The sequence below is a fragment of the Sorex fumeus genome, unplaced genomic scaffold, assembly GCF_029834395.1.
Source record: "Sorex fumeus unplaced genomic scaffold, SorFum_2.1 ptg000029l, whole genome shotgun sequence".
In the NCBI taxonomy this organism is placed as follows: domain Eukaryota; kingdom Metazoa; phylum Chordata; class Mammalia; order Eulipotyphla; family Soricidae; genus Sorex; species Sorex fumeus.
Window position 1 is genome coordinate 16,128,816 of NW_026606086.1, and position 23,366 is coordinate 16,152,181.

The 23,366-nt window shown below is 63.2% G+C and overlaps 2 protein-coding genes across 5 annotated transcripts in view; both read right to left on the bottom strand.

Annotated features, from left to right (window-relative positions):
• JMJD6 (jumonji domain containing 6, arginine demethylase and lysine hydroxylase) overlaps positions 1-23,366 on the bottom strand; it is a 151,015-nt gene that overhangs the window by 126,811 nt on the left and 838 nt on the right. Inside the window, exons 2-7 of one of the 3 annotated variants that reach the window (XR_008792606.1) lie at positions 22,757-23,145; positions 22,284-22,570; positions 21,637-21,772; positions 21,289-21,382; positions 20,689-20,827; positions 20,121-20,240 (exon numbers count right to left, since the gene is read on the bottom strand). Coding sequence is in view for 2 of the 3 variants with exons in the window: in XM_056115654.1 (XP_055971629.1) it covers positions 20,109-20,240; positions 20,689-20,827; positions 21,637-21,772; positions 22,284-22,570; positions 22,757-23,145 (1,083 nt within the window). In the remaining variant the exon portion in view is untranslated. Of the gene's footprint in view, positions 1-19,925; positions 20,241-20,688; positions 20,828-21,288; positions 21,383-21,636; positions 21,773-22,283; positions 22,571-22,756; positions 23,146-23,366 lie in introns of those variants that run through there. The other 2 variants (XM_056115654.1, XM_056115653.1) reach the window with 2 other exon arrangements.
• Positions 189-14,878, bottom strand: MXRA7 (matrix remodeling associated 7). Of its 2 annotated transcripts, XM_056115659.1 has the most exons (5): positions 14,650-14,878; positions 8,853-8,916; positions 6,293-6,389; positions 5,851-5,928; positions 206-329 (listed from the first exon to the last, which is right to left on the bottom strand). In XM_056115659.1, the coding sequence occupies exons 1-4, from the start codon at positions 14,821-14,823 to the stop codon at positions 5,895-5,897; spliced, it is 369 nt and encodes a 122-aa protein (XP_055971634.1). In that variant the 5' UTR covers positions 14,824-14,878; the 3' UTR covers positions 206-329; positions 5,851-5,894. The 2 variants fall into 2 exon arrangements, with proteins under 2 accessions (XP_055971633.1, XP_055971634.1); XM_056115658.1 differs by lacking the exon at positions 5,851-5,928 and having other exon boundaries at positions 189-329.

A 23,366-nucleotide genomic window follows, 5' to 3' on the forward strand; every position in this document is an offset into this window, starting at 1 on the left:
CCATCTGGATCTGAAGGTGGCCCCGAGGGTCCCCTGGGTGGCAGCAGGCAGGAAGCAGGGGGGGGGGGGTGCTCAGCGGCGGAGGCATCCCTTGCCAAGGACACGCCAGGTGCGGAAGTGACAGGTGGTGTATTAGCTGCATCTACCTCTAGGATCACAGGGGCCTGCGACACCGCCCCGGGGTCGGCCGGGCCGGGCGAGGCCGGGCGGGGGGTCACATGTCGTAGAGGCGTAGCTGCTCCTGGATGTCGTAGTCACTCATCTCCCCAAATGTGTCCTTGTTGTCCTTCAGGAGCTTGAAGATGGCGGCCAGCTGCTCCTTCTGCGCTCTGTCGGGAGAAAGGACAGGGAGGAGGGCGCGGTCCCGCCCGCCTGGGGACATGGCAGCCAAGCGCCGTCCCGACCATAACCACCGCAGCTCCGGTTCACGGGGATGGAAACGGGGAAGTGGAGCCCGGTGGGCTGGGAGGGGCCCCACGGGGCTTCAAGCACGCTGCAGGGCGGGGGGCTCTGGGCTCCATCCTTGGCCCCTGGTTTTACTTGCGACAGCTCAGGACATCTGACACCACGGTGGCTCCTGAGCACAGCTGTGGCCACTCAGAAAATGCCAACTTGAAAAACCAGAGAAGGCCCTGGAGCGATAGTACAGCGGGTAGGGTGTTTGCCTTGCATGTGGTGGACTCAGGTTCGATTCCCAGCATCCCATAGGATCCTCCAAGCAATGCCAGGAGTGATTCCTGAGTGCAGAGCCAGGAGTAACCTCTGAGCATCACTGGGTGTGACCCAAAAAAGCAAAAAAAAGAAAAAGAAAAACCAGAGAAATGACATAGAGGTCGGGGCACTCCCTGGCACTGTGGGAGATTCCCCTGAGCATCTCCGGAGTGATCCCTGAGCACTACTGGCTGTGGCCCTCAAACCAACCTAAAAACCAGAACAAAAAGCTGGGTGTGTCATCTTGGGTTTGCGTGGAGCTGCGGGGCACTGAGTGAGCCTCGGTTCTGCCTCTCTCCCTGTGACACCAGGACAGCTGTGGGCCTGGGGGCAAGGCCAGGGGGCCCAGGGGGTGCTTCGTGAGGGCTAGGGACCCTGTGGCAAGAGCGATCAAAGTAAACAGGGAGCCAGGCTGGAGAAGGACCCCCTTGGCTGTCTCCAAAGTGCTGAGGACAGGCCTGGGCTTCCCCTGCCCTGGACTCCACCTTCCCCTTCTCCAGGGACCCCACCTTCCCCTTTCCTGGGGCCCACCTTTCTATGGCTCAGGAAGAAGCTAGCTGGGGGGGGGGGGGCTGGAGCAATAGCACAGTGGGGAGGGCATTTGCCTTGCACACAGCCGACCCAGGTTCGATTCCCGGCATCCCATATGGTCCCCCAAGCACTGCCAGGAGTAACTCCTGAGTGCAGAGCCAGGAGTAACTCCTGTGCATTGCCGGATGTGACCCAAAAAGAAAAAAAAAAAGAGAAGCTGACTGGGGACAGCTTTGTGGGGGCTGCCAGGGGCTGGGGGATGGCGAGGCAGGTGCGGCTATCTTCATAAGTCTCAGGCTGGACATAGCCTAGAAATGCCCACATGTAGCTGTGGCTACTCGAGAAAATGCCAACTTGAAAAATGGGCGGCAACTGCAGCTGGCCCTGGGGGGAATCGTGGTTCGTGAAGGTGCCGGCTGGCACCAGGCTCTGCACCTAAACCTGTGGCCTGACCCAGGGTTTGAGGCGCCGGCAGCATCTCCCTCACTTGGTCAGCTCCGCCACACAGCTTCACCCCCAAGAGGCCGACCTGTCCAGGTGGCCAGAGGCACGGCAGCCCAGGAAAGGGGCTTCTGATGCTTGCTCTTAACCCTGGCTGCATCCGGCCAACAGTCAGCATCACTCCTTGGTGGTGTTGTTTTGGGTTACACCCAGCGATGCTCAGGGGTTACTCCTGGCTGGGCACAGGGGACCCTATGGGATGCTGGGAATTGAACCCGGGTCGGCCGTGTGCAAGGTAAACGCCCACTCTGCTGTGCTATGGCTCCGCCCCCTGGTGTTGGCACCTTGGCACTTGGTTCCACTTTCCTGCTGCAAGGGAGGAGGCTGCAGAAAGGGGGTGGGGGATCCTCTTGCGTGAACCCTGACTCGCCTGCAGCCCTGGCCACGTATCCAGGGGACGGCCCCACATGCTGGGCGCCCCAACCGTGACAGGTGGCAAAATGGCGACTGGGTTTAAGCCAGAGTCACTTTTTCAGAAGAGCCAAACCGAAGTGGCACATCTCCACCGGGAGAAAGCGGGAACCAGCTGCACGTGCTCGGGGCCTGCAAGCCGCATTCTGGAAATTTCTATGTGAACTTCCAGAGAAACAGCAGGACTAACCAGCTCAGAGGCAGTCACTGTCACTGCCAGAGATGCGTATCTCCATGGCCACCAGACATGGGCGTTGTGACCCCTGACCCCTGGGGTGCTACCTGCCCTGGGGTCATCAGGGGACATTTCCTGCCTCCTTTGAATGGAAACCATCCCCTTAGACCCACAGCTGAAAAATGTGTTGCAGTCACACAGCTAAGAACAAAGAGAGCAGAATTGCCCGTATCAAGTTTCTGGGAGCTGGAGTGATAGTACAGCGGGCATTCGCCTTGCACGTGACCGACCTGGGTTCGATCCCCGGCATCCCATATGGTCCTCCGAGCACCACCAGGAGTAATTCCTGAGTGTAGAGCCAGGAGTAACCCCTGTGCATCACTGGATGGGACACAAAAAGCCAAAAAAAGAAAAAGCCAAAAAATATCTGTATCTATGGGCTAGAGCGATAGCAGAGTGGGTAGGGCATTTGCTTTGCATGCGATAGACCCCGGCCAACCTGAGTTCGATTCCTCCGCTCCTCTCGGAGAGCCTAGCAAGCTACTGAGAATATCTCGCCTGCACAGCAAAGCCTGCAAGCTATCCGTGACGTATTCGACACGCCAAAAACAGTAACAACAAGTCTCACAATGGAGATGTTACTGAGCCTGCTCGAGCAAATCGATGAAGAACAGGAGGACAGTGCTATTGTCATTGTCATATCTATCTATCTATCAAATTTCTGAGCCCACTGACAGGTGAGGTTCTCCTGCCTGTGGGAAAACCTTCTCAGAGACACCCTGCCGAGCAGCTTGTTCAGTGGACTCAGTTGTTACTATCGCTCCCACCAAAGCTCCACTATGGATGGTCTAGAGAGACCCTCCCTCTCTGCAGAGCTGGGGCAATGCCCCATCCCGTCACTGCCACAGAGGTGCAGAGAGACAGGTGACCTCAGGGACAGGGGCCGGCACTGCTGATCTGCCTGGTCCCACCCGGGGGCTGCCCACAGGACAGGGAAGCAGAGGCAGGAGCGAAAGGGAACGGGGTTGTTGGGGACCAGCAGGGTGGGCGAGGTGAGAAATCGGGGCCCAGCAGCGGCTCTAAGGGCTGGCGCACACCTGGGTGCATCTCGGGAACCACATGGTCCCCTAAGTACCGAGCTGGGAGCAGCCAGAAGTGACAACCCCAAAGTAGAAAAATTGAAAGGAGAGGAAACCAAGCACAGGGGAGGAAATCCAAGTCTCGGGACCTCCAGCTTAGCAAAGCAGCGCGTGTGCATGGTGGCTGCAGCCAGGCCAGGAGAGGGTGGGGGGGGGAGCTGCGCGGGGGGGCCTCCCCCTGGGCCCCCCGTCTTATCTGTCAAGCATTTTTATTTTTATTTTATTTTTGCTTTTTGGGTCACACCTGGCGATGCACAGGGGTTACTCCTGGCTCTGCACTCAGGATTCACCCCTGGCGGTGCTCAGGGGACCATATGGGATGCTGGGAATCGAACCCGGGTCGGCCGTGTGCAAGGCAAACGCCCTACCCGCTGTGCTATCTCTCCAGCCCCATGTCAAGCGTTTTTAGATGCCCAAAACTTTGGGAGAGACAGGCTCACGGCATCCTTCTTCGATTCTGTAGAGAGAAATGGCAGAGAAGAGAAGTGATCCCTCCTCAGGCGGGGAGGGCAGGGGGAGAGGATGCGGGGGGCAGTTGCAGAGCCAGGCTTGCACCGCAGAGCAAGAATCCCCACAGGGCCGGTGAGAGGCGGTCTTGACTGCTGGGCTCTGAGGCGACCCTGCAGACCCTCCTTCATTTATTGGGGGGCCTGGTCCAACAGCTGGCAGTGCTCAGGGGTTTCTCTTGCTCTAATGCAGGGGCTCATATGTGGTCCCAGGAATCGAACCAGGTCAGCTGCACGATCTCTCCGGCCCCAGGGGACGCTCCTTCACTGTGGGCTGGATCACCGGCACCCCTGGCCGCAGCCCGCAAAGGTGCCAGCCAAGACGGAGTGGGAGTGCGTGTCTCTGGCGCCCTCTTCTGGAGGTGCTGCGCATAGCTGGAACCTGACTGGCAGGGCCTGGGGGGAGCAGCACCCCGCCCACTCCGCCTGCTCCCTCCTGGACTCTGACACCAGTCCACCTCGTGTGCCCACTTCCGGGGCTCAGCACAGTCCTGCAGACCCTGGGGGAGGCGTCCTTACTGGGGTGGTGGGGCCTGCAGGGTCTGCACATGGAATCCCGCGGCCCCTACTGATGGAAGGAAGCAGGAAGGTGGGTTCAGCCGTGGTGGGGAGCGGGGACGGTGCTGCTCAGGCCCAGGAGTGACCTTCAGCCTCCAGCACCTCCTCAGCCCAGCCAGGCTCGAAGGCAAGCTAAGGAGGGGCACGGAGTCCAGGCTGCCGGCTCAGGCGTGGGACTGGCCAGAGATGGGCGGAGGTGAGCGGGGAGGGTTCTGGAGAGGAGGTGCCATTTCTTGGGCGACTCCGAACATTTTCGGGGAGCTGCCCTGGGCCTGTCGGGTCCGCCCCGTTCATCCCTGTTCCCCAGGAATGAGTGCGCCCTGGACGAGATGACAAAGCCGACCCGCCAGACTCTGCAGCCCCAAGCCGCAGAAAAGTGGGGATGCAGTACCCAGGGGTCCCCAGTGGGATGTTGAGGGCTGACGGCATGCAGGGAGCAGGCTGGTCACAGGCAGGTACAGGGAGCATGCAGGTGGGAAGGCCAGCCACACCCCCCGGCTCCCTGATGGACACCCGCCCCAGGGAGGCCAGGATTCCCAGAGCCCCCAGAATGCAGTCTGCACCCAAGAATCGCCCCATGCAGCTCGGGGACCTCAGTCCCCGGCTTCCAAGCCTGGCACAACCCACTGCGCTCCCAGCCTCGCAGCCCCCTGCTGTGCTCTGGGCAAGGACCCCGAGCCCTTCTGTCCTTGAACCCGGACCTCAGGCCTCTCCTGAAAGGGCTCAGCCGCTGGCGGGGTGGGGGGGCACTTCTCAACAATGCTCAGCTGCAGGGCCCACGTCTGAGGGCCCCTCAGGGGACCCTGGGGCTACTCCCAGCAGTGTTCCAGGGGCCATGCAGTGCTGGGGGTCAAACTCGGGGCCTCGGGCAGCCCATGGAGCTGTCTCCCGGGCCACCAGAACTTACTCCTTCACGGGCTCCCCTGCTTAGCTGAGTCACTCAAATCCCAGGAAACTGGGAAACTGGGGGCCGGGGGGGCTGTGCCAGGTCCAGTCACACAGACTTCCAAACGGGGGGCCCTGGGCTTCTACTTGTGCCCATCGGTGCCCCAATAGGGTCCTGGCGTGATCCCAGGATTGGTGACCCCAGTAGCCCCTCAGTTCCACGAGGGGTTAATCTCCCCCTCTCAGGGCGCCCTCCGGCCCCGTGACCCCCTGAGCCTGTTTGTTCACACCAAAGACCCCAGCAGCCCCCGGGCCAGAGGGGCGGAGAGGCGGGACATGGTGATGGCGTGGTGGGGCGGGGCACGTGTGGGGACACATGGACAGAGGGGGTCAGGGGAGGAGAAGGACTGTTAGTCGGAGTTGGTCTCCTTACCACGGGGGTTTGCAAGAATGTTTGTGGCTCGGGTCTAGGGGGCCCTACAGGGAGGTGAGGTCAGAGGTCAGCTCGATCCTGCAATACAAAGGCGCAGAGGGTCACCCCGAGGGGCGGGTCTGGGCACCCGGCAGTGGGGGCTCCCCCCTGCAGTCCTTCCATGCCCCCCACGTCTTGCTGGCCCGCGGAGAACAACTGGGGGGCACTGGCACCGGACAGCTGCCGCATGGGGAGCGGCCATGGAGCGTGCTGGGCACAGCGCCCCAAGAAATACACCGCCGCCCGCGCCAGCCCTCGGGGTTGGGGCTCAGAAACGAGGGTCCGGGGCCTCTCGGCCAGAATGTGTCCTGGCCACTGTGGGAGGAGGAGCAGCAGTGCCCGGTGGTGGCTTCCTCCAGCACGTATTTTCCCTCTAGCAGGCGTGGGCAGGGCTGGGACCTACCTCTGCTCGGCCTCCAGCTCCTCCTGGGCCAGCATCTTCTTGTACTGGTTGCCCCGCAGCTTCCCTGGGCTGTAGTGGAAGGAGACGCTCTCGCCTCCTGCAAGAACACAGGTAAGAGCAGGAGGGAGACAAGCGGTTCGGGTGAAAGCAGGCAGCGGTGAGGGGTGAGGGTGGGCAGGGGTGAGGGGTGAGGGGTAAGGGTGGGCCGGGGATCAAGTGAGAGCAGGCAGGGGTGAGGGGTGAGGGGTGAGTGTGGGCAGGGGTTCAGGTGAGAGCAGGCAGGGGTGAGGGGTGATGTGGGCAGGGATGAGGGTAAGAGCAGGCAGCGGTGAGGGGTGAGGGTAGGCAGGGGTTCAGGTGAGAGCAGGCAGGAGTGAGGGGTGAGGGTAGGCAGGGGTTCAAGTGAGAGCAGGCAGGGGTGAGGGGTAAGGGTGGGCAGGGGTTCAGGTGAGAGCAGGCAGGGTGAGGGGTGAGGGTGGGCAGGGGTTCAGGTGAGAGCAGGCAGGGGTGAGGGGTGAGGATGGGCAGGGGCTCAGGTGAGAGCAGGCAGCAGTGAGGGGTGAGGGTAGGCAGGGGTGAGGGTGAGAGCAGGCAGGGGTGAGGGGTGAGGGTGGGCAGGGGTGAGGGTGAGGGTGGGCAGGGGTGAGGGTGAGAGCAGGAAGGGGTGATGGGTGAGGGTAGGCAGGGGTGAGGGGTGAGGGTGGGCAGGGTTGAGGGTGAGAGCAGGAAGGAGTGATGGGTGAGGGTAGGCAGGGGTGAGGGGTGAGGGTGGGCAGGGGTGAGGGGTGAGGGTGGGCAGGGGTGAGGGGTGAGGGTGAGCAGGGGTTCAGGTGAGAGCAGGCAGGGGTTCAGGTGAGAGCAGGCAGGGGTGAGGAGTGAGGATGGGCAGGGGTTCAGGTGAGAGCAGGCAGCAGTGAGGGGTGAGGGTAGGCAGGGTTGAGGGTGAGAGCAGGCAGGGGTGAGGGGTGAGGGTGGGCAGGGTTGAGGGTGAGAGCAGGAAGGAGTGATGGGTGAGGGTAGGCAGGGGTGAGGGGTGAGGGTGGGCAGGGGTGAGGGGTGAGGGTGGGCAGGGGTGAGGGGTGAGGGTGGGCAGGGGAGAGAGTGAGGGTGGGCAGGGGTGAGGGTGAGAGCAGGCAGGAGTGGGGCATGAGGCCAAGTAGATGTGGCCGTAGGCGAGAGTAAGCAATGGTGGGGTGAGAGGGGACAGGAGTGGGTAGGTGAGAGCAGACAGGGGTGGGGGGAGTGGGTGAGGGAGGGCAGGTGTGGTTGAGAAATGTCCACACAGGTGTGAACTCAATCCCACCCACGCTGTGGGTGGCTGCCACATTTGGTCTCACTGGACCAGCCTCCTGGTGAGGCTCCCCACTGGAGGCGGGGGTGTGCAGGGGTGCCAGGTGTCCCCTCCTGGCCTGCAGCCCCCCTCCCACCACTCCCCCTCGTAGTCTGAGGGACACTGATCCCTAAGCTCCAGTGGGGCACTGACAGGACACTAAGGTTTTCTGGTGACACGAGTCAGAAACCTCCATGCCTGGTATGGCAGCTGGCCATGGACAGCGGGAGGGGTCTGAGTGGGGTTGGGGGATGGAAGGGACCCCTGGAAGGGCTGGAGTCTGGCCCCACCCTGCCCCACCCTGCCACACACTGCCAGCTGAGCTCCAGCCCAGACAGGGCCAATGGCCCTGCCCCTCTAGGTCACGGGAAGGGCAGGGCAGGGACAGTAGAGAGCAGGGGAAGTTCAGGGGGAGGCAGGGGGAGCTTGAGGGGGGCAGGGGGAGCTCAGGGGAGACAGGGGGAGCCGGGGGGGGGGGGGGGAGGCAGGGGGAGCTGAGGGGGGGAGGCAGGGGGAGCTGGGGGGAGGCAGGGGGAGCTCAGGGGGGGCAGGGGGAGCTAAGGTGGAGCAGGGGGAGCTTGGGGGGGCAGGGGGAGCTAAGGTGGGGGCTGGGGGAGCTCAGGGGGGCAGGGGGAGCTTGGGGGGGCAGGGGGAGCTAAGGTGGGGGCTGGGGGAGCTCTGGGGGCAGGGGAGCTGGGGGACAGGGGGAGCTCAGGGGGAGGCAGGGGGAGCTCAGGGGGGCAGGGGGAGCTGGGGGGGGCCGGGGGAGCTAAGGTGGAGCAGGGGGAGCTCAGGGGGAGGCAGGGAGCTGGGGGGAGCTCAGGGGGCAGGGGGAGCTCAGGGGCGGGCAGGGGGAGTCAGAGGGAGGCAGGGAGTTAAGGGAGGCAGGGGAAAGGGGAAAGGGAGAGCAGAGGGGGAGCCGGGTGGGGGGCAGGTGAGGGTGCACAAGGGAAGTTGTGAGCACTCAGCTGGCCCTGCCGGGGATTCACAGCCACTCCTGTGTGACATCTACCAGCTGCCACTCAAAGTCCCAGAGACAGTTTCCACAGCGCCAACAGCCCTGTCAGGCCCACAGGCCCACAGCCTCACAGCGCCACACCCACAGTCCCCACAGACCCGCAGTCCACACACACCCACAGTCCCACAGACCCTCAGTCCCTCTTGTGGTCTCCCTCCCCGCAGCTACTCCCTGGCCTCTGTGTCCCCGCCCGGCCACCCCCACCGCCTCACCGGTGTCCTCCTCAGACTCTGCCTGGGCCATGTCCGGCTTCCTGTCCAGCTGCCGCTTCTCCTCCTGTGGACAAGGAGAGGGTGAGCCTGTGGCCGTGTCCGCTGTCGCCTGGGTGCTGGCTACGGGGCAGAGGCGACCTGACGTGGAAGGGGCCACACGCAGGCAGGCGTCAGGGAACACGCCCAGCAGGTGGCTCCTGAACACCTTCATTCTGGTCTGGGGCCATGCCCAGTGGTGGTCAGGGGTCACTCCTGGCTCTGCGCTCAGGGACTTGGGGGGCCATATGGGGTGCCGGGGATCGAACCCGGGTCAATCATACAGAAGGCAAAGGCCCTCCCCGCTGTGCCAAACACGCTTCCGACTTCAAGTGAAGCAGCGTGATGTCCCCCGTGCCAAGAAGCGGCCGATGCCCACGGCCCACCAGCCCATCCTCCGGCACCACACCCAGAGCCGTTATTTCCTGGGTCTGCCCACAGCTACCCACCAGGTCCACTGCGCAGCTCGGTCAGGGGCTGCCTGGGGCCAGCTGGGCAGTGACGAGGGTGGAAGAGGTCGCAGCCGGCAGGTGGGGGTTAGATTCCAAGCCACGGGTTTCCTGGTTCCAACCGGCTCAGGGTCAGTCGCCACAGCAGGCCCAAGAGGTGCTGCTCAGGGCGGTGGGAGGGGGGATGTCCATAGTGTGTGCACGTGTGTGTCCAGGGTGTGTTTGGTGTGGGAGGTATGTTTGTGTGTCCAGGGAGTGGGGTGTGTGTGTAGTGGTGTGTGTGTGTGTGTGCATGTGTGTATGTGTGTGTTTGTGTGGTATGTGTATGTGTGTCTGGAGTGTGTGTATGTGTGTGTCCAGGGTGTGTTGGGGTGTGTGTGTGATGTGGGAGGTGTATATGTGTATCCGGGGTGTGGGGTGTGTGTGTGTGGTGTGGTCTGTGTGTGTAGTGGGGTGTGGGGGTGCCTGAAGTGTGCGCACGTGTGTGTTCAGGGTGGTGTGTGTGTGGTGTGTATGTGTGTGTCCGGGGTGGGGTGTGTGTGTGTCCAGGTCCTGGCTCATGCAAACGATTTGAACGAAACGGCATCCAGGATGGACGCCCGGCCGGGCAGGAGCTCCAATGAGGAGCTCCATGCTGGGCACGATGCTGGTGGTGTCCACCCCTCCCCAGGTTAAGGGGCAGCCCTGCGGGCACCCTGGGATTAGGACACACAGTAGTGCACGCCGCATCCACCGGCCTTGTGGGCAGTGCGGCTCTGGGCCCCCACCCGTGGGATGCCAGTTGAAATCAGGTTTTTGAGCCTCGGCTGCTCAGAACAGAGGCCCTGCACGGCTCCTGGGGGCTCTGCATGGGAGTCTGGGGTATGGTGCCACAGCCCCTGAGCACTGCCAGGAGCTACCCCCGAGGTGGGGACGGCGTTTGCCTTGCACACGGCCAACCCGGGTTCAATCCCCAGCAGGCCACATGGTCCCCCAAGACCACCAGGAGTGAGCCCTGACCAGAGTCAGGGGTCAGCCCTGAGCACAGAGCTGGGAGTGAGCCCTGAGCACAGAGCCGGGACTCAGCCTTGAGCACAGAGCTGGGAGTCAGCCCTGAGCGCAGAGCCAGGAGTCAGCCCTGAGCACAGAGCCAGAGTCAGCCCTGGGCACAGAGCCAGGAGTCAGCCCTGAGCACTGCCAGGTGTGTCTCAAACAAACAAAAAAGTTGATATACTGGGTGGGAAGCCTGCCCAGCGCTCCCTGGCCTCGGGGTGCAGGCCCAATGGTTGGGAGCCCACCCTGTGCTCGGGCCAGCCCCGAGCACTCAGGGTGCCATGCAGTGTGAGGGCTCATTTGGGGGCCTTGCACACACCTCTGGGCCAGCTCCCTGCCTTTGTGGTTCTCTTGTCTCGGCCTCAGTGGGAACACGAGGCCTCTGCCCTTGCTCCCTGCAATGGCCCAGCCTGGCCTGCCCCTGGGAGGGGGCTTCGCCCGACCCTCTCTTCTTCGTGGGACACACATCCTTGGACTTGCTTCACCTTGGGCAAGCCCACCCGGGCAGGCTTTCTGCAGCAGAAACCCCTGTGTGAAGGGATTTAAGCAGAAGCGGTTCAGGCCGGGTGTGGATACAGGCGGGGAAGGAACTGGGAAGTTGGTTACTGAACAACCCAGAGTGCCTGCCTGGAGGAAGAGGTGCAGTGTGTCCTGGGTTCCGGGTCTGAGCAGCTGAGTGGAGCAGACAGAACTGAGGGGGGCCACGGGGTTGGAGGGCACACCTGGCTGGTGGGGGGGCAGAAGTGCTGACTGCCGGTGCTCACTGGACAGCCGGGCTGTCTGTCTGAGCTGCTGGGTTGGGGCTGGCCTGGCCTCGGGTCAGCTCCAGAGCTGGAGGTTTCTGGACGGCAGCCGCAGGGGCGGGCCTGCAGGAAACGCTCTCTTCACTTCCTGGGGGGGCTCTTCCTCCGTCAAGCCCCCGGCAGGGAGGTGGGGGCGAATGTGGGGGGGTCGGAGCACGACGGGGGTGGGGGCCGCCTGCAGCCTCCGTCCCAGTCCAGACCCCGAGGAGCCTCCTGGACCCTGGGCCTCAGGTCCAGGCCCAGAGGCGCCATGCGTGGGTGGATGCTCTGTCCTGTCAGTTCACTGCTCCTGCCCTGCTCCAGCCTCGGGCTTGGTCAAGCTCTGAGAGAGAGTTGCCCTAGGGGATACCGCGGCCACCAGCCTTTCAGGGTTCACGGAGAAACCCAGGCTAAGTGAGAGCCGGGAGAACTGAGAGCGGGCAGCTCAGGGACCCTCAGAGGCACTGATGGAGGCGGGGGATGGGTCCAAGATACCCACCGTCCATGCAGTTTCTACTCCGAGGGATGAGTGGACGGATGGCTGGACCCGGGCTGGTATCTGCCGCCTGCCCTCCGGGACCCCCAGAGGGCTCCGATGCCGAGGCCGCCTCCCCTGGCTGAGAAGGTGTCCAGGGCAAACTCAAGCCGGGCTCAGGCTGGCCAATAGGGCAATACTCAGGACATAGTACTCAGTACTCAGGCAGCAGCACTCTGGCCCAGGAGTGGGTAGTAGGGTGCAGACCAAGGCTGGCAGGGCCTCCCTTTTCTTCCTACCTGGCAGTGCTCAGGGCTGACTCTGGGCTCTGTGCTCAGGGTTCACTCCTGGATGGGCTCTGGGGACCATACAGGGTGCTGGGGATGGGATGCAGGTTGGCTCTCTCACCCGGGTGCTGGAGATACCCAGATACTTGGCATGCAATGCCGCGCCGAGCCACACTTAGCCCCCTGCAGTCTCTCTTTTTTTTTATTTTGAATTTTTTTGCTTTTTTTTGTGTCATACCCAGCGATGTTCAGGGGTTACTCTTGGCGGTGCTCAGGGGACCCTATGGGATGCAAGGATCGAACCCAGGTCGGCTGTGTGCAAGGCAAAAGCCCTACCTGCTGTACTATCACTCTGGCACCTCATTTTAACACAACCCCTTCACTTGTTTTGATTTGGTGGCGACACCAGGCTCAGGACTCACTCCAAGTGGCGTGCTGAGACCATACGTGGTGCTGGGGCCCCAGGTGGGGTTGGCCACATTCGAGGCAAGCGCCATAACCCCTGTACTGTCTCTCCATCCTGCCTTCATTTTTGAGGTGCAGAAACTGAGGCCCAAAGGCATCTCCAAGTGCACGTCTGCTGAGGGTGTTTGCTGGTGTTTGCTCGCCGTGGAACTGACCAGGTAGTGAGGTCTGCCGTGGAGGGCAGGGAGGGCCTGGTGCCCCCCAAAGCCAGCTGCCCTCCCTTACCTGCTTCTGGGCTTTGGACAGAGGGCAGATCTCAGGGCCACCGGGACACCATGAAGGCCGGGACAGTGACAGGAAGGGGGGCTCTGGTCCTGCCTGAAAGATTGATGCTCCCCCCCAACAGAGCTGCACCTTAAAAGCCACATCCCGGGGCTGGAGCGATAGCACAGCAGGTAGGGCGTTTGCCTTGCATGCGGCCAACCCGGGTTCGATTCCCAGCATCCTATATGGTTCCCAGAGCACTGCCAGGAGTAATTCCTGAGTGCAGAGCCAGGAGCAACTCCTGAGCATCGCCGGGTATGACCCAAAAAGCAAAAGCAAAAAAAAAAAAATCCACTTCCCACTCTGGCTTGTAATTCTTTGTGAAGGAGGAGGGTCAGGGTGCCGGTCACCCGCACACGTGTCCCTGGGAGAGAAACCACAAGGGGCTCTAGTAATGAGGCTGCCTTCTGCTTGGCCCCTGTCCTGGCCAGGCAGATCCCACAGCCACCCGCCCCCCGTTTCTTAGCCCCTTCAGGCCCCCCACCCCACGCCTGCACAGCTGCTTCCAGCCAGGGATCAGCTGGGGATCAGCGTGGAGCAGCAAAGCCCCAGGCCTGGGCTGGCGGGACCTGCTGGTAGAAGGGAGACGCTGATGGGAAGGGGGATGGCATGGGGGGAGGGGAGGGGGGCTCCCCTGGGCTCTGAAGAGGCCCAAGCTGGCAGGGGCCTGACCAGCGGCCTCCCCCAGGGCTGGGGTGGGGACGACAGAGAGCTCTCCAGGCTCCATAGGCAAAGAAAGTGCTAGAATCTGCTCTGAAAAATCCCCTCCCTCATGTCCACAGTTTCTCACCAGCCTCTGCCTGGGGTCACTTCACTGCCGGGAAGACGGGTGGGTGGGGGCCAGGGGCACCTGCTCCCAGGCCCTGGGGGGCAGGGGGACACCTGCTGTGTGCGGGACAGGCCTCGAGGGGCACGAGCGAGGCTGACTTGTGCACACGGCACTCTCGGGACACACCACACAAATCAGCTCCCCTGGCAGCTGGCGTCAGTGCTGAGAGTTCAAGCCTGGGCTGGCCCCGGGGTCCCCCAAGGCAGCTGCTGGCCCTCCTGGGCCCTAGCCATGCCTTCTCCCTGCCAGAGGCAAAGTGGCACAGCCGCCCTCTTCCCTGCAGGACTATCAGCTGGAGGGGCAGCCGGGTGGGGAGGGCCTCGCAGTCCCTGTCCTGGGGCGCAGGCGCGCAGCTGGGTGGGGGTCCCTGTGGAGAACACTGCCCCTATTGAGCCTAACGAGCCATCGCTCACGGCTGTCAGTTGCCCAGCTGGGCGGGGGTCCGGGTGCACAGCCTCCCTGGCTCTGCCTGCGGGGTGGGGGCGGGGGCCTCCACCTATTGTGTCCAGGAAGACACAAAGTGGGCAGGAAAAGCTGCTGACGACAGAGCCGCTGGCTGTGCCATGGCGTGTCCCTCCCCCAACGGGGCAGGCGAGGGTCTGGGGAGGGAGAACACAGCGCTGCGCTCTGGGGGGCTGCTGGGGGTGATGAGATCTTGGTGTGGGGACTGGGGGCTGAGGGCTGGAGTCAGGCCTCCCCGTCCAGACAGCCAGGCCTCAGTTAAGGGGCCCCGGGGGTGGGTGGACACGGTATGGGTGCGGAATGTCCAGCAGAGCGCAGGGAGGCTGGGCTCCCGGCCAGCGTGGGGGGCGGGCGTGGGGGCGGGCCGGGGAGGGTAGCGTGCCTGGACTGGGCAGTGGGAGGCCTGGCCGGTGGCGGTGCGTGGTGTCCAGTCCTGCCCCCCCAGGCTTGGCACCTATGACATCACTGCTCCGGACTCCGATTCCCACCGGGTCGGCTGCCGGGTCCTTCCTCCTTCCACGCGGCTCGTCCACGACCATGACGACTGTCGCGTGGGCCTCGGGGGCCGCGGCACGTGGCTGGGGCCGGCGCGCAGGGGTGAGGGGTGCGGGTGGGTGTGCCCGGGCGGGGGCGCAGAGCACAGCGCAGCCCGCGGGAGCTGGCCAGCGTGCCCGCCGGGCGCCGTCCTGCGGGGCGCGGGGACGGCCGCGTCGTACCTTTCTCGGCTCGGTGTCCTCCTGCTCCGCCGGCCGCCGTCCATTGGCCTTCCCGGGTCCCCCGGGCGCGGACTTCTGGGCCGCCCCGCGCCGCACCAGCAGCCAGGCGATCAGCAGCGCCAGCGCGGTGGCCAGTGCGGGCAGCGCCGCGAGCAGCTCGGCCGGCGCCTCCATCGCGCCGCGGCCGCCGGAGTGCGGCCCGGCCGGACCCCGAGAAGCCAGCGGCGCCCCGCCCCCGCCACGCCCACGGGGCGGGGTGTCTGCCCGGGATCAGTCCTCGGGGGCGGGGCTCCTACCTGAGATCCGCCCATGGGGCGGGGCCTCTGCCCGGGGTCCGTCCTCGGAGGCGGGGCACCTACCCTAGATCCGCCCACGGGCGGGGCCTCTGCCTGGGCTCAGTCCTCGGGGACGGGGCTCCTACCCGAGATCCGCCCGTGGGCGGGGCGTCTGCCCGGGATCGGTCCTCGGGGGCGGGGCTCCTACCCGAGATCCGCCCATGGGCGGGGCGTCTGCCCGGGATCGGTCCTCGGGGGCGGGGCTCCTACCTGAGATCCGCCCATGGGGCGGGGCCTCTGCCCGGGGTCCGTCCTCGGAGGCGGGGCACCTACCCTAGATCCGCCCACGGGCGGGGCCTCTGCCTGGGCTCAGTCCTCGGGGACCGGGCTCCTACCCGAGATCCACCCATGGGCAGGGCGTCTGCCCAGGATCAGTCCTCGGGGGCGGGGCTTCTACAGGAGATCCATCCTCAGAGGCGGGGCTCCTACCCTAGATCCGCCCATGGGCGGGGCTTCTGGCTGGGACCAGTCTTCAGGGGCGGGACTCCTACCCGAGATCCACCCATGGGCAGGGCGTCTGCCCGGGATCAGTCCTCGGGGGCGGGGCTCCTACCCGAGATCCGTCCTCGAGGGCGGGGCCCCTACCCTAGACCCACCCATGGGGCGGGGCCTCTGCCCGAGATCCGCCGGGGGTGGGCCTATGTCTGAGCCCCGCCTGTGGAAAGGAGCCTCTATTAAAAACCTGGCCGCGCTCCACCCTCTGGGACTGCTCTCCCCGACCTTGCAAGTGACTGATGCTGGGTGGCAAAGTGCCCAGGCCCCTTGGTCAGCTCAGCGTGAGGCCCGAGGAGGGGCAGGTCCGCCTCTCTGCACTCAAGTTCTGTGTGAAACGCAGTTTGAAGATTAAATTTCACTCGTTTTTTTTTGGGGGGGGGGGTGGGCACACCTGGTGATGCTCAGGGCTGACTCTGGGCTCTGAGCTCAGCGATCACTCCTGGAGGGGCTTCGGGGACCCTAGGGGAGGCCGGGGATTGAACCTGGGTTGGCTGCGTGCAAAGCACATGCGCTCCCTGCTATACTATGGCTCTGGCCCATCATTTCACTCATCTGTCTGCACCATTTTGGTTCTATGTAGATCATCCTATTGGGAACATTCTGGAAAATATGGCTGGTTGGGGAGTACTGAGGACCGAGTAAAGCCAGGAAAACTCACGTCCCTTCACTGTGCACTGGCTCCCAAGATACCAAGAGCCCACCAACCTGTAGCCCCTTATGCTCAATCCTGCTGCCTTTACTGTTTGTGTGTATGTGTTGTTGTTGTTGTTTTGGCTTTTTGGGTCACACCCAGCAATGCTCAGGGGTTACTCCTGGCTCTGCACTCAGGAATCAGTCCTGGCGGTGCTCGGGGGATACTAGGGATCGAACCCCAGTCGGCCATGTGCAAAGCAAATGCCCTACCCGCAGTACTTTACTTCAGCCCCTGCTGCCTTTACTCTTGAGTGCAGGCAGGAGTAACCCCTGAGAGCAGCCTTTTTTATTTTGTTTTTGGGTCATTCCCCATGGTGCTCAGGGGCTACTCCCAGCTCTGTGCTTCAGGTTGGTTCTGGTGCGGGCTGGAGCAGCGCCTCCTGCTGGCGGCCAGTCAAGCTCCCTGGCTGCAGCCTGAGACTGAGTTCTGGAATTCCTGAATTCTGCTCGAGCTGCTTCAGATGAACTCTCCCCCTCACTAACCTTTCCAGAAAGTTCTGAGGTAGGCAGAGGAATGAGGGCGAAAGGGCACTATTCTATGTTGCTTCTTTGTCCTTCCAGACTGTGTCGCTGAACTGTGACTGTTTGAGATACTTATGTTGTAACCCAAAGCGTTCCTCTGCCCTCCCGACTTCACTCCGGGATTTCAGCCTCAGGTGACTTCAGCTGTCAGCAATTCACGGACTCGAAATCATTGTTTTGAGGGGTCACCCCCAGTTGTGCTCAGGGCTTACTTGCTACAGGCCCTGCACTCTGGGATCACTCCTGATGGTACTCAGGGGACCCTATGTCGTGCTGGGGATCAAACCTGGATCAGCCACATGCCAGGCAGGCACCTTGCCTGTTGTACTATTGCTCTGGCCCTGGATCTGAATTTCTGACCATGAGGTCTCAAAGTGTTGGAGATTGTCTTTTTGTTCCCTGTTCTCTGGTTAAAAGTATTTGGGGGAAAAAAAAATATTTGGTGGTAGGGATGGAGTCTAGGGGCTTCAGGTGTGCTCCAGGATGGAGCAACATTCCTGGCCCCAAAAGTATAATGTAAAGGGGCCGGAGCGATGGTGCAGTGGGCAGGGTGCTTGCTTTGCACGTGGCTGGCCTGGGTTTGGTCCTTTTGTCATCCCATATGGTCCCCCGGGACTGCCAGGACTGACTCCTGAGCGCAGGGTCAGGAGTAACTCCTGATCTATGCTGGGTGTGGCCCAAAAACTAAAGGGGAAAAAAAAAACCAGAAATCCCAGATGTGCAAGCTCTTTTACTCAGTTATTGACTTTCACATGAGAATCAATAGCATAAACCAATGAGAAAAGGAGTAAATCAATGCAAAATCCTGACTCCAAATGAAGTTCTTTTTTTGGGGGGGGGGAGGGAGGCACCCCCAGCTGTGCTCAGGGCTCACTCCTGGCTCTGCACTCGGGGATTACTTCTGAGGGGCTCAGGGGACCATATGGGATGCGGGGGATCAAAGTTGGCCAACTGTGTGCAAGGCCCTACTGACTGAACCATTGCTCTGACTTCAAATCAAGTTGTTTTACTTAAAACGAGGACCGCGTTTCATCCCTGTGACAGCTACAATGTCAGTCTAGGAGCTGGCGCAAGGGACAGAAAGAGCTCAGAGATGCAGAGATGGGCAGACAGACCCAGCGGCCCTCCGTAGAGGGAGGGGGAAGGGTGGGTCCTGCCCTTTAGGACTCCAGCTTGGGAATTCGCGACAAACCGAGCCTGGTAAATACCACCACCAGAGGGCACTGTGGCCACCGTCGGCGGGGTACAATGGAGCCTCAGTTTTCCAGCTGTTTGGCTGGTGGTTTGCTATGGAGACCACACCCAGCACTCTAGGGCTTTTCCCAGCCAGGATCTCCTGCTGCACGCAGCGCACGCTCAGCCCGTCGGGCCATCTCTGGCCCAGCGGAATGCTTTGATGCGGCAGGGGTGCACACAAACACATACGCATACACACAAGCACACAGGCACAATATGCTCATGTACACGCAGGTACACACGTGTGCACAAACATCTCTGATCCTGGGATCACAGGCTGCGGGGGGCTCCCTGACCCTCCTGCCTGCTTCAACACTTCTCAGGGGTCTGTCCCATAGGCCAGTTCCTCTTTCTTTTTCTTAAGTTGCGGGGGCTCAGGCTTCCGGTGTAGTCAGGCCGGGTGAGAGCCTGGCTAGGGCGTCTTGCGCCCACCCACCCACTCAGTCACAGGGAGCTGGCTTCCTGCCTCGCGGGCCCACTGGTGTGTGAGGGACAGGGTGCTCCGGTGGGTAGGACTCCCGTTCTGTGACATCACACGAGACACTGACCCTGTTCCTGCCGCCTGCCCACCCGGTCCACCCCTCAGAACACCGTAGGCACAGTCTGGACCCCAAGACAGCCACCACACAATGACCCGCAGAAGCTTTCAGGAACCATGTCCCCACAGACCTGCATCCCCTCAGCCTCTGGGAGGTCCCTGGGGGTGCGGGCAGCTCCGTGGAAGGAGCACTCGCCTCCCTCAGGAAGGACAGGCTGCACGAGCCTCGGGGGCGCCCGGCCTGGCCCTCCACTCCCAGCACCTGCGGCTTCTCTCCCCCCAGCCCTTTTCCTGATCGGGAGTCCCACCTGGTAGTGCCCAGGGTTCACACCTGGAGCTTCTTGGGGGCCTGCGTCATGCTGGTGCGGGACTGGGCTTGGCAGGTGGATGGCCACGGTGAGGCCTTGGCTCGGGCTTTAAGAAAGGAGTCTGCTCTCTGGGGGTGCCTTGGGCATCTGCACTGCCGCTGGGGTGTGCCCAGCCCCCAGGAGCAGCTGCTGGAAACCCTGAGGGGCCCTGCAGGAGGCGACTCCGCTGGGAGCTGGGAGCTCCCTCAGGACACCCGGAGCCTCAGCCAGGTATGGAGAGAAACCGGAGCTTCTCCCGGTGCCTTGTCTGGGCGCGGGAGAAACAGGCCTGGTCCTGTAAACACGGGGGAGACCTCTGGGGGTGGCCGTCCCTGGTGATGGCAGAGATATGAGGCCACACCCAGTAGTGCACAGGGGTTCCCGAGGCTCTGCATCCTGACGGAGCTTCCATCACTCCTGACAGTACTCAGGGGACCATACAAATGGCGGGGATCCAACCTGGGCTGGCCACATTTGCAAGGCCAGTGCCCTCCCCGCTATGCCAATGACTCTGGCCCCAAGATATATCAGAAAACACGCGCGGGCCGGAGATGGCTGAAGGGGATGAGGCCAGGTTCGCTCCCCAGCACTGCACAGCACAGCACCACCAGGTGCACCCCCAAAACAGTGGCAGTGAAAGAAAATAAAGACACAAAGTTGCTTGGGCACGACGAATTCACAGGCTGTCACCTGCAGCAGCGGACGGCTCAGGCCCTCTGGACTCTACAATCCCAACCACTGTCACGGTCAACCACTGCCCCCGCCTCCAGAGGCAAAGGGCAGGCTTGGTCCTGGGGCGCACAGCCGCCACACCCCAAGTCTGCTGGGTCGGCCTCTGAGAGGCTGGCTCCCCGACCCAGACACCCGATCGTCTGATGGAAACCCCACCTGGCTTACAAAGCAAACCCAACAGAACTAAGCCAGCTGGACAAGCTGGCTGGACTCTGCAGGGGCACGAGGCCTCACCAGCACCCCCTGCAGGCCGAAAGCACCGGGGGAGGGGGGAAGTCTCCAAGGAAAACACTTCCCAGGAGATAAAATGAGCTGGATTTTTATTAAATAATGTAAAGGGTTTCCTTGGCACCTTCCACAGACTCTCCTTCCATCACGCGTCACCGGCCGCCCCACACCTGGGAGCAGAGCGAAGCTCCCGGAGCTGCAGCTGTGACTCGGCCCTGCTCCCGGCGCCTGGGCCCGCCCTGGTCTGCGGACCCCTCGGACGCCCTCTCAGGCTGGCCCTGGAGACCCCGGCGGCCGCGGAGACGGGCACGGCGGGACTGTGCGCACCGGGGGTCACCTGGACGAGCTGCGCTCTTTGCTCACACAGTCGTCCTGGGAGGTGGTGTCCCCGTTGCCCACCATGCCGCACGTCCTCCGCTTCTTCCTGCGGTGTGCTGCGCCATCGCCCTCGGACCCCGACTCGCACTGCAGGAGGGAGGCCAAACATTCAGGACATCAGCCAGACGAACATCAGCCCGCCAGGACAGTCGCCCAGCCCAGGCCCGCGGGATGAGCCATTTGCGGGGAAGAGGCTGCTGATTGCTCACGCTGGTCAGCGCTGGTGGGTCGCGGGCAGCATCTCTCTGCCAGCCCCAGGGCTGGGCAGACACGAGGTCCCCCCCAGAGCAGAGCCAAGCTGTGGCCTGGCCAAGTCTCACAGGGACCAGCCGGTCCCCGAGGGCTCGGTGCAGCCCCCAGGGTGCCCCGACTCCCCCGTCCTTCCTACAGGGCAGGGTTTCGGGGGGGTTCCCGGGGTCTGGGCATGCGAATGGGAGCGTAAACTGCTGCCGGGCAGCAGGGGCCCCCGCCCGGCATGCTCCCCCATCCCCCTTGTCCCTCACACGCTCGCGGGCAAGTTCCCACGCAGCCTCACCTCCGAGTCTGAGTCTGATGAGCTGGAGCTGGAGGAGCTGGAGGAGTCGCTGGAGCTGTCCGAGGCAATGCCCGTGGACTCCTGCAGGTCAACGGAGTCGGCCAGCACGGCCAGCTCGGGGTGCTCCTGCTTCAGGATCCTGTGGGAGATGGGGCCGTGAGCGCGGGCGGCTGAGACGCCCCTCGAGGAAGGGCTGCGACCACAGCGGAGGCCACGCCGGCTCTTCCGGGAGGAAAACCAGCTACCCGCAGTGCCAGACCGGCGGCAGGCCCAGAGCGCGTGGGGCCGGGTCACGCGGGGCCGAGCGGCCCCGGCCAGCGGACCCCTGGGGACAGTCCCCGCAGTGGACCGAGCACCTTTCCTGCCACAGCACGGCCCTAAGCAGCAAGAGGCGGCTGGGGTCAGGCTCGCCTGTCAGTCTGGCAGCCAGTGGCCATGAGAAACAGCGGCCGAGGACACAGCCCCAGCAGGTCCCCGGGGCGGGGGGCCGTGGCCGCGCCCTCCCCTCGTTGCCTGGCACGAAGCCTTCGGGCACACGGCCACCACCCCTGCTCGGCCTCTCCGCAGGGAGGCCGAGCACCAAGCCGGAACCCCTCTTACCCCGAGAGCTGGTCCCTCCAGGCCAGGGTTGGGGTACAGTGGCACGGGGTGGCTGGGGGTGGCTGGCACTGCCGCTGCCCGTGCAGTATCTGTTCTGTGGATAAACAGAGAGCTGAGTCTCCAGGACGCTTGCTCATAAGAACTTGGGGAGGACATTCGAGTGGGGAGGGGGCTGCGGCCACAAAAAAAGGAAGCACCAAAACAGACCCCAGACCTCCGGCTTCGGAGACGGAACCAACGCACAGGGCCCACGAGAAGAGAGTGCCCGGGCCCGCCAGGCTGGCCCATCGGGGCATGGCCCTGACCTCTCCCCCACGCAGAAGAAAGAGGAAGCAGATGGCCACTCACCTGTACCACTTCCTCGAGAGCTTCGGCCTCCCTCTTACCGTCTTGTGCCACACGACAGGGAAGTTGGTGCTGCTGGCAAAGTTCTGGGTGATGGCGATGGTGGTGTCGAGGTTGAGCACAACGTGCCACCAGCCTCCTGAAAGCCAACAGGGGTGGGTGAGCGGGTGCGGCCCCGCTGGGGATGCCGCCCTGAGCGCCCCCAGAAACAGGCCATTGGCGGGGCTGAGAGACGGCACATGGGCTGAGCACAGGCCTGGCACATGTCCCTGGCATGTACCCCGCCACCCAGCACTGCTTGGGGGTGAGCTGAGGACACAGCCAGCTGTGCTCCAGCTCCCACCCAAAAGGCAATTCAGAAAAAAACAAACAAACAAAAAATAATAATAAAAAAGCGCTGCTTCCTGGAGTTCCTAGCTGGGAGCCAGAAGGTGGCCACGCAGGGCACGGGCCGGGCCCCAGCCAGAAATCCTGCTTCCAAGCCCGACTTACAGAAATGGGCGAAAACCTGCTGCAGGGGGCCCGGGGCCGGGGCAGGTGGCTTAGCAAGTCATCTGCCTGGGGCTCGAGGAGCAGACAGCGGCCCCCCGGGACTCTGCTCCACTACCGAGCGCGAGCCAAAGAAGGGGCCTCCTCCGGCCCATTGGTACCTGGCACGAAAACAGTCTCTCCAGGTTTCTGTAAGATTTCCAGGGGTTTGAACTCCGGCGGCCAGGTGGGGAGCTGCGTCCGGGGGTGGATGATGTTAAACCACGTGATGGCCTCGTCCTGCTGGTTGCCGCCTTCCTCGCGAGTCACCTTGATGAGCTCCCGGGGCGTGCTGGTGGGGAACAGGCACCAGCGCTTGTGTCCTTGCACCAGGGCGTTCCAGGCGCTGGTCCCCAGGGGGTCGATGTGAATTCCAGTGCCCGAGCGCGGCGGCCCCATGACAAACCACCTAGGGGATGAAATGCCCAAGGCGGGAATTAACACCGGGCCGTCTCCAGGGTACACCTGGTCCTTACTTCGGGCTACAAGGCCCCCCCCCATGTCAGACATCAGACCCAGCAGCTCAGCTCAGCACCCCCGGGCATCGGACGGGACAGCCACTGTTCCGTGACCGCCGGGCACACCGGGCCGTTACCTGTAGGGCGGCCTGCGCTTCTCCCCCGCATACTGGAACAGATCATCGGTGAAGAACTTGGGCACCTTGTAGTCCTCCAGCAGCTTCTTGCGCTTGGGGTGCTCGCCATAGCTGCTGTCGAAAATGTAGAGGGGGCTGTCGTCGCGCGTGCTCTCCATATACTCGATGTAGTACTTCATCTTCATCTTCACTGAGTAGCCGTCGTTGTCCTCCCCGCACTTGAACTTCTGGTTGCGGTACTTGCGCTTCAGGCGCTCCAGCGTCCACTTGCCCTGCGCTGACCAGCCCTCCTGGGCGTTGAGCAGCACCACGGGCTTGTAGGGCCGCTCGTAGCGCTCCACGAACTCCTCCACTGACAGCTGCAGCGCATCGGCGCGCTCCACGTTATCCTGCGAGGGGCGGGAGATGCCGGGGTTAGGGGCGCGGGGCGGGGAGACAGGCCAGGGTTTAGGGGCGCTGGGACGGGCGGGGTTGGGGGCACCGGGTGGGGGTTGCAGGGGCGGGCTGGGCGTGCAGGGGAGACAGGCCAGGGTTGGGGGCACCAGACCCGGGTTAGGGGGCGCCGGGCCGGCGTGGGGGGGGCGCGCCAGAGACAGGCCAGGGTTTAGGG

What these genes read in the sequence shown, in the direction of transcription:
- MXRA7 (XM_056115658.1), bottom strand. Translation starts at nt 14,823, where the DNA reads ATGGAGGCGCCGGCCGAGCTGCTCGCGGCGCTGCCCGCACTGGCCACC. An exon ending in AGGACACCGAGCCGAGAAAG is followed by an intron (nt 8,917 to 14,649) that starts GTACGACGCGGC and finishes CCTTGTCCACAG; the next exon opens with GAGGAGAAGCGGCAGCTGGA. An exon ending in GAGCTGGAGGCCGAGCAGAG is followed by an intron (nt 330 to 6,292) that starts GTAGGTCCCAGC and finishes TTCTCCCGACAG; the next exon opens with AGCGCAGAAGGAGCAGCTGG.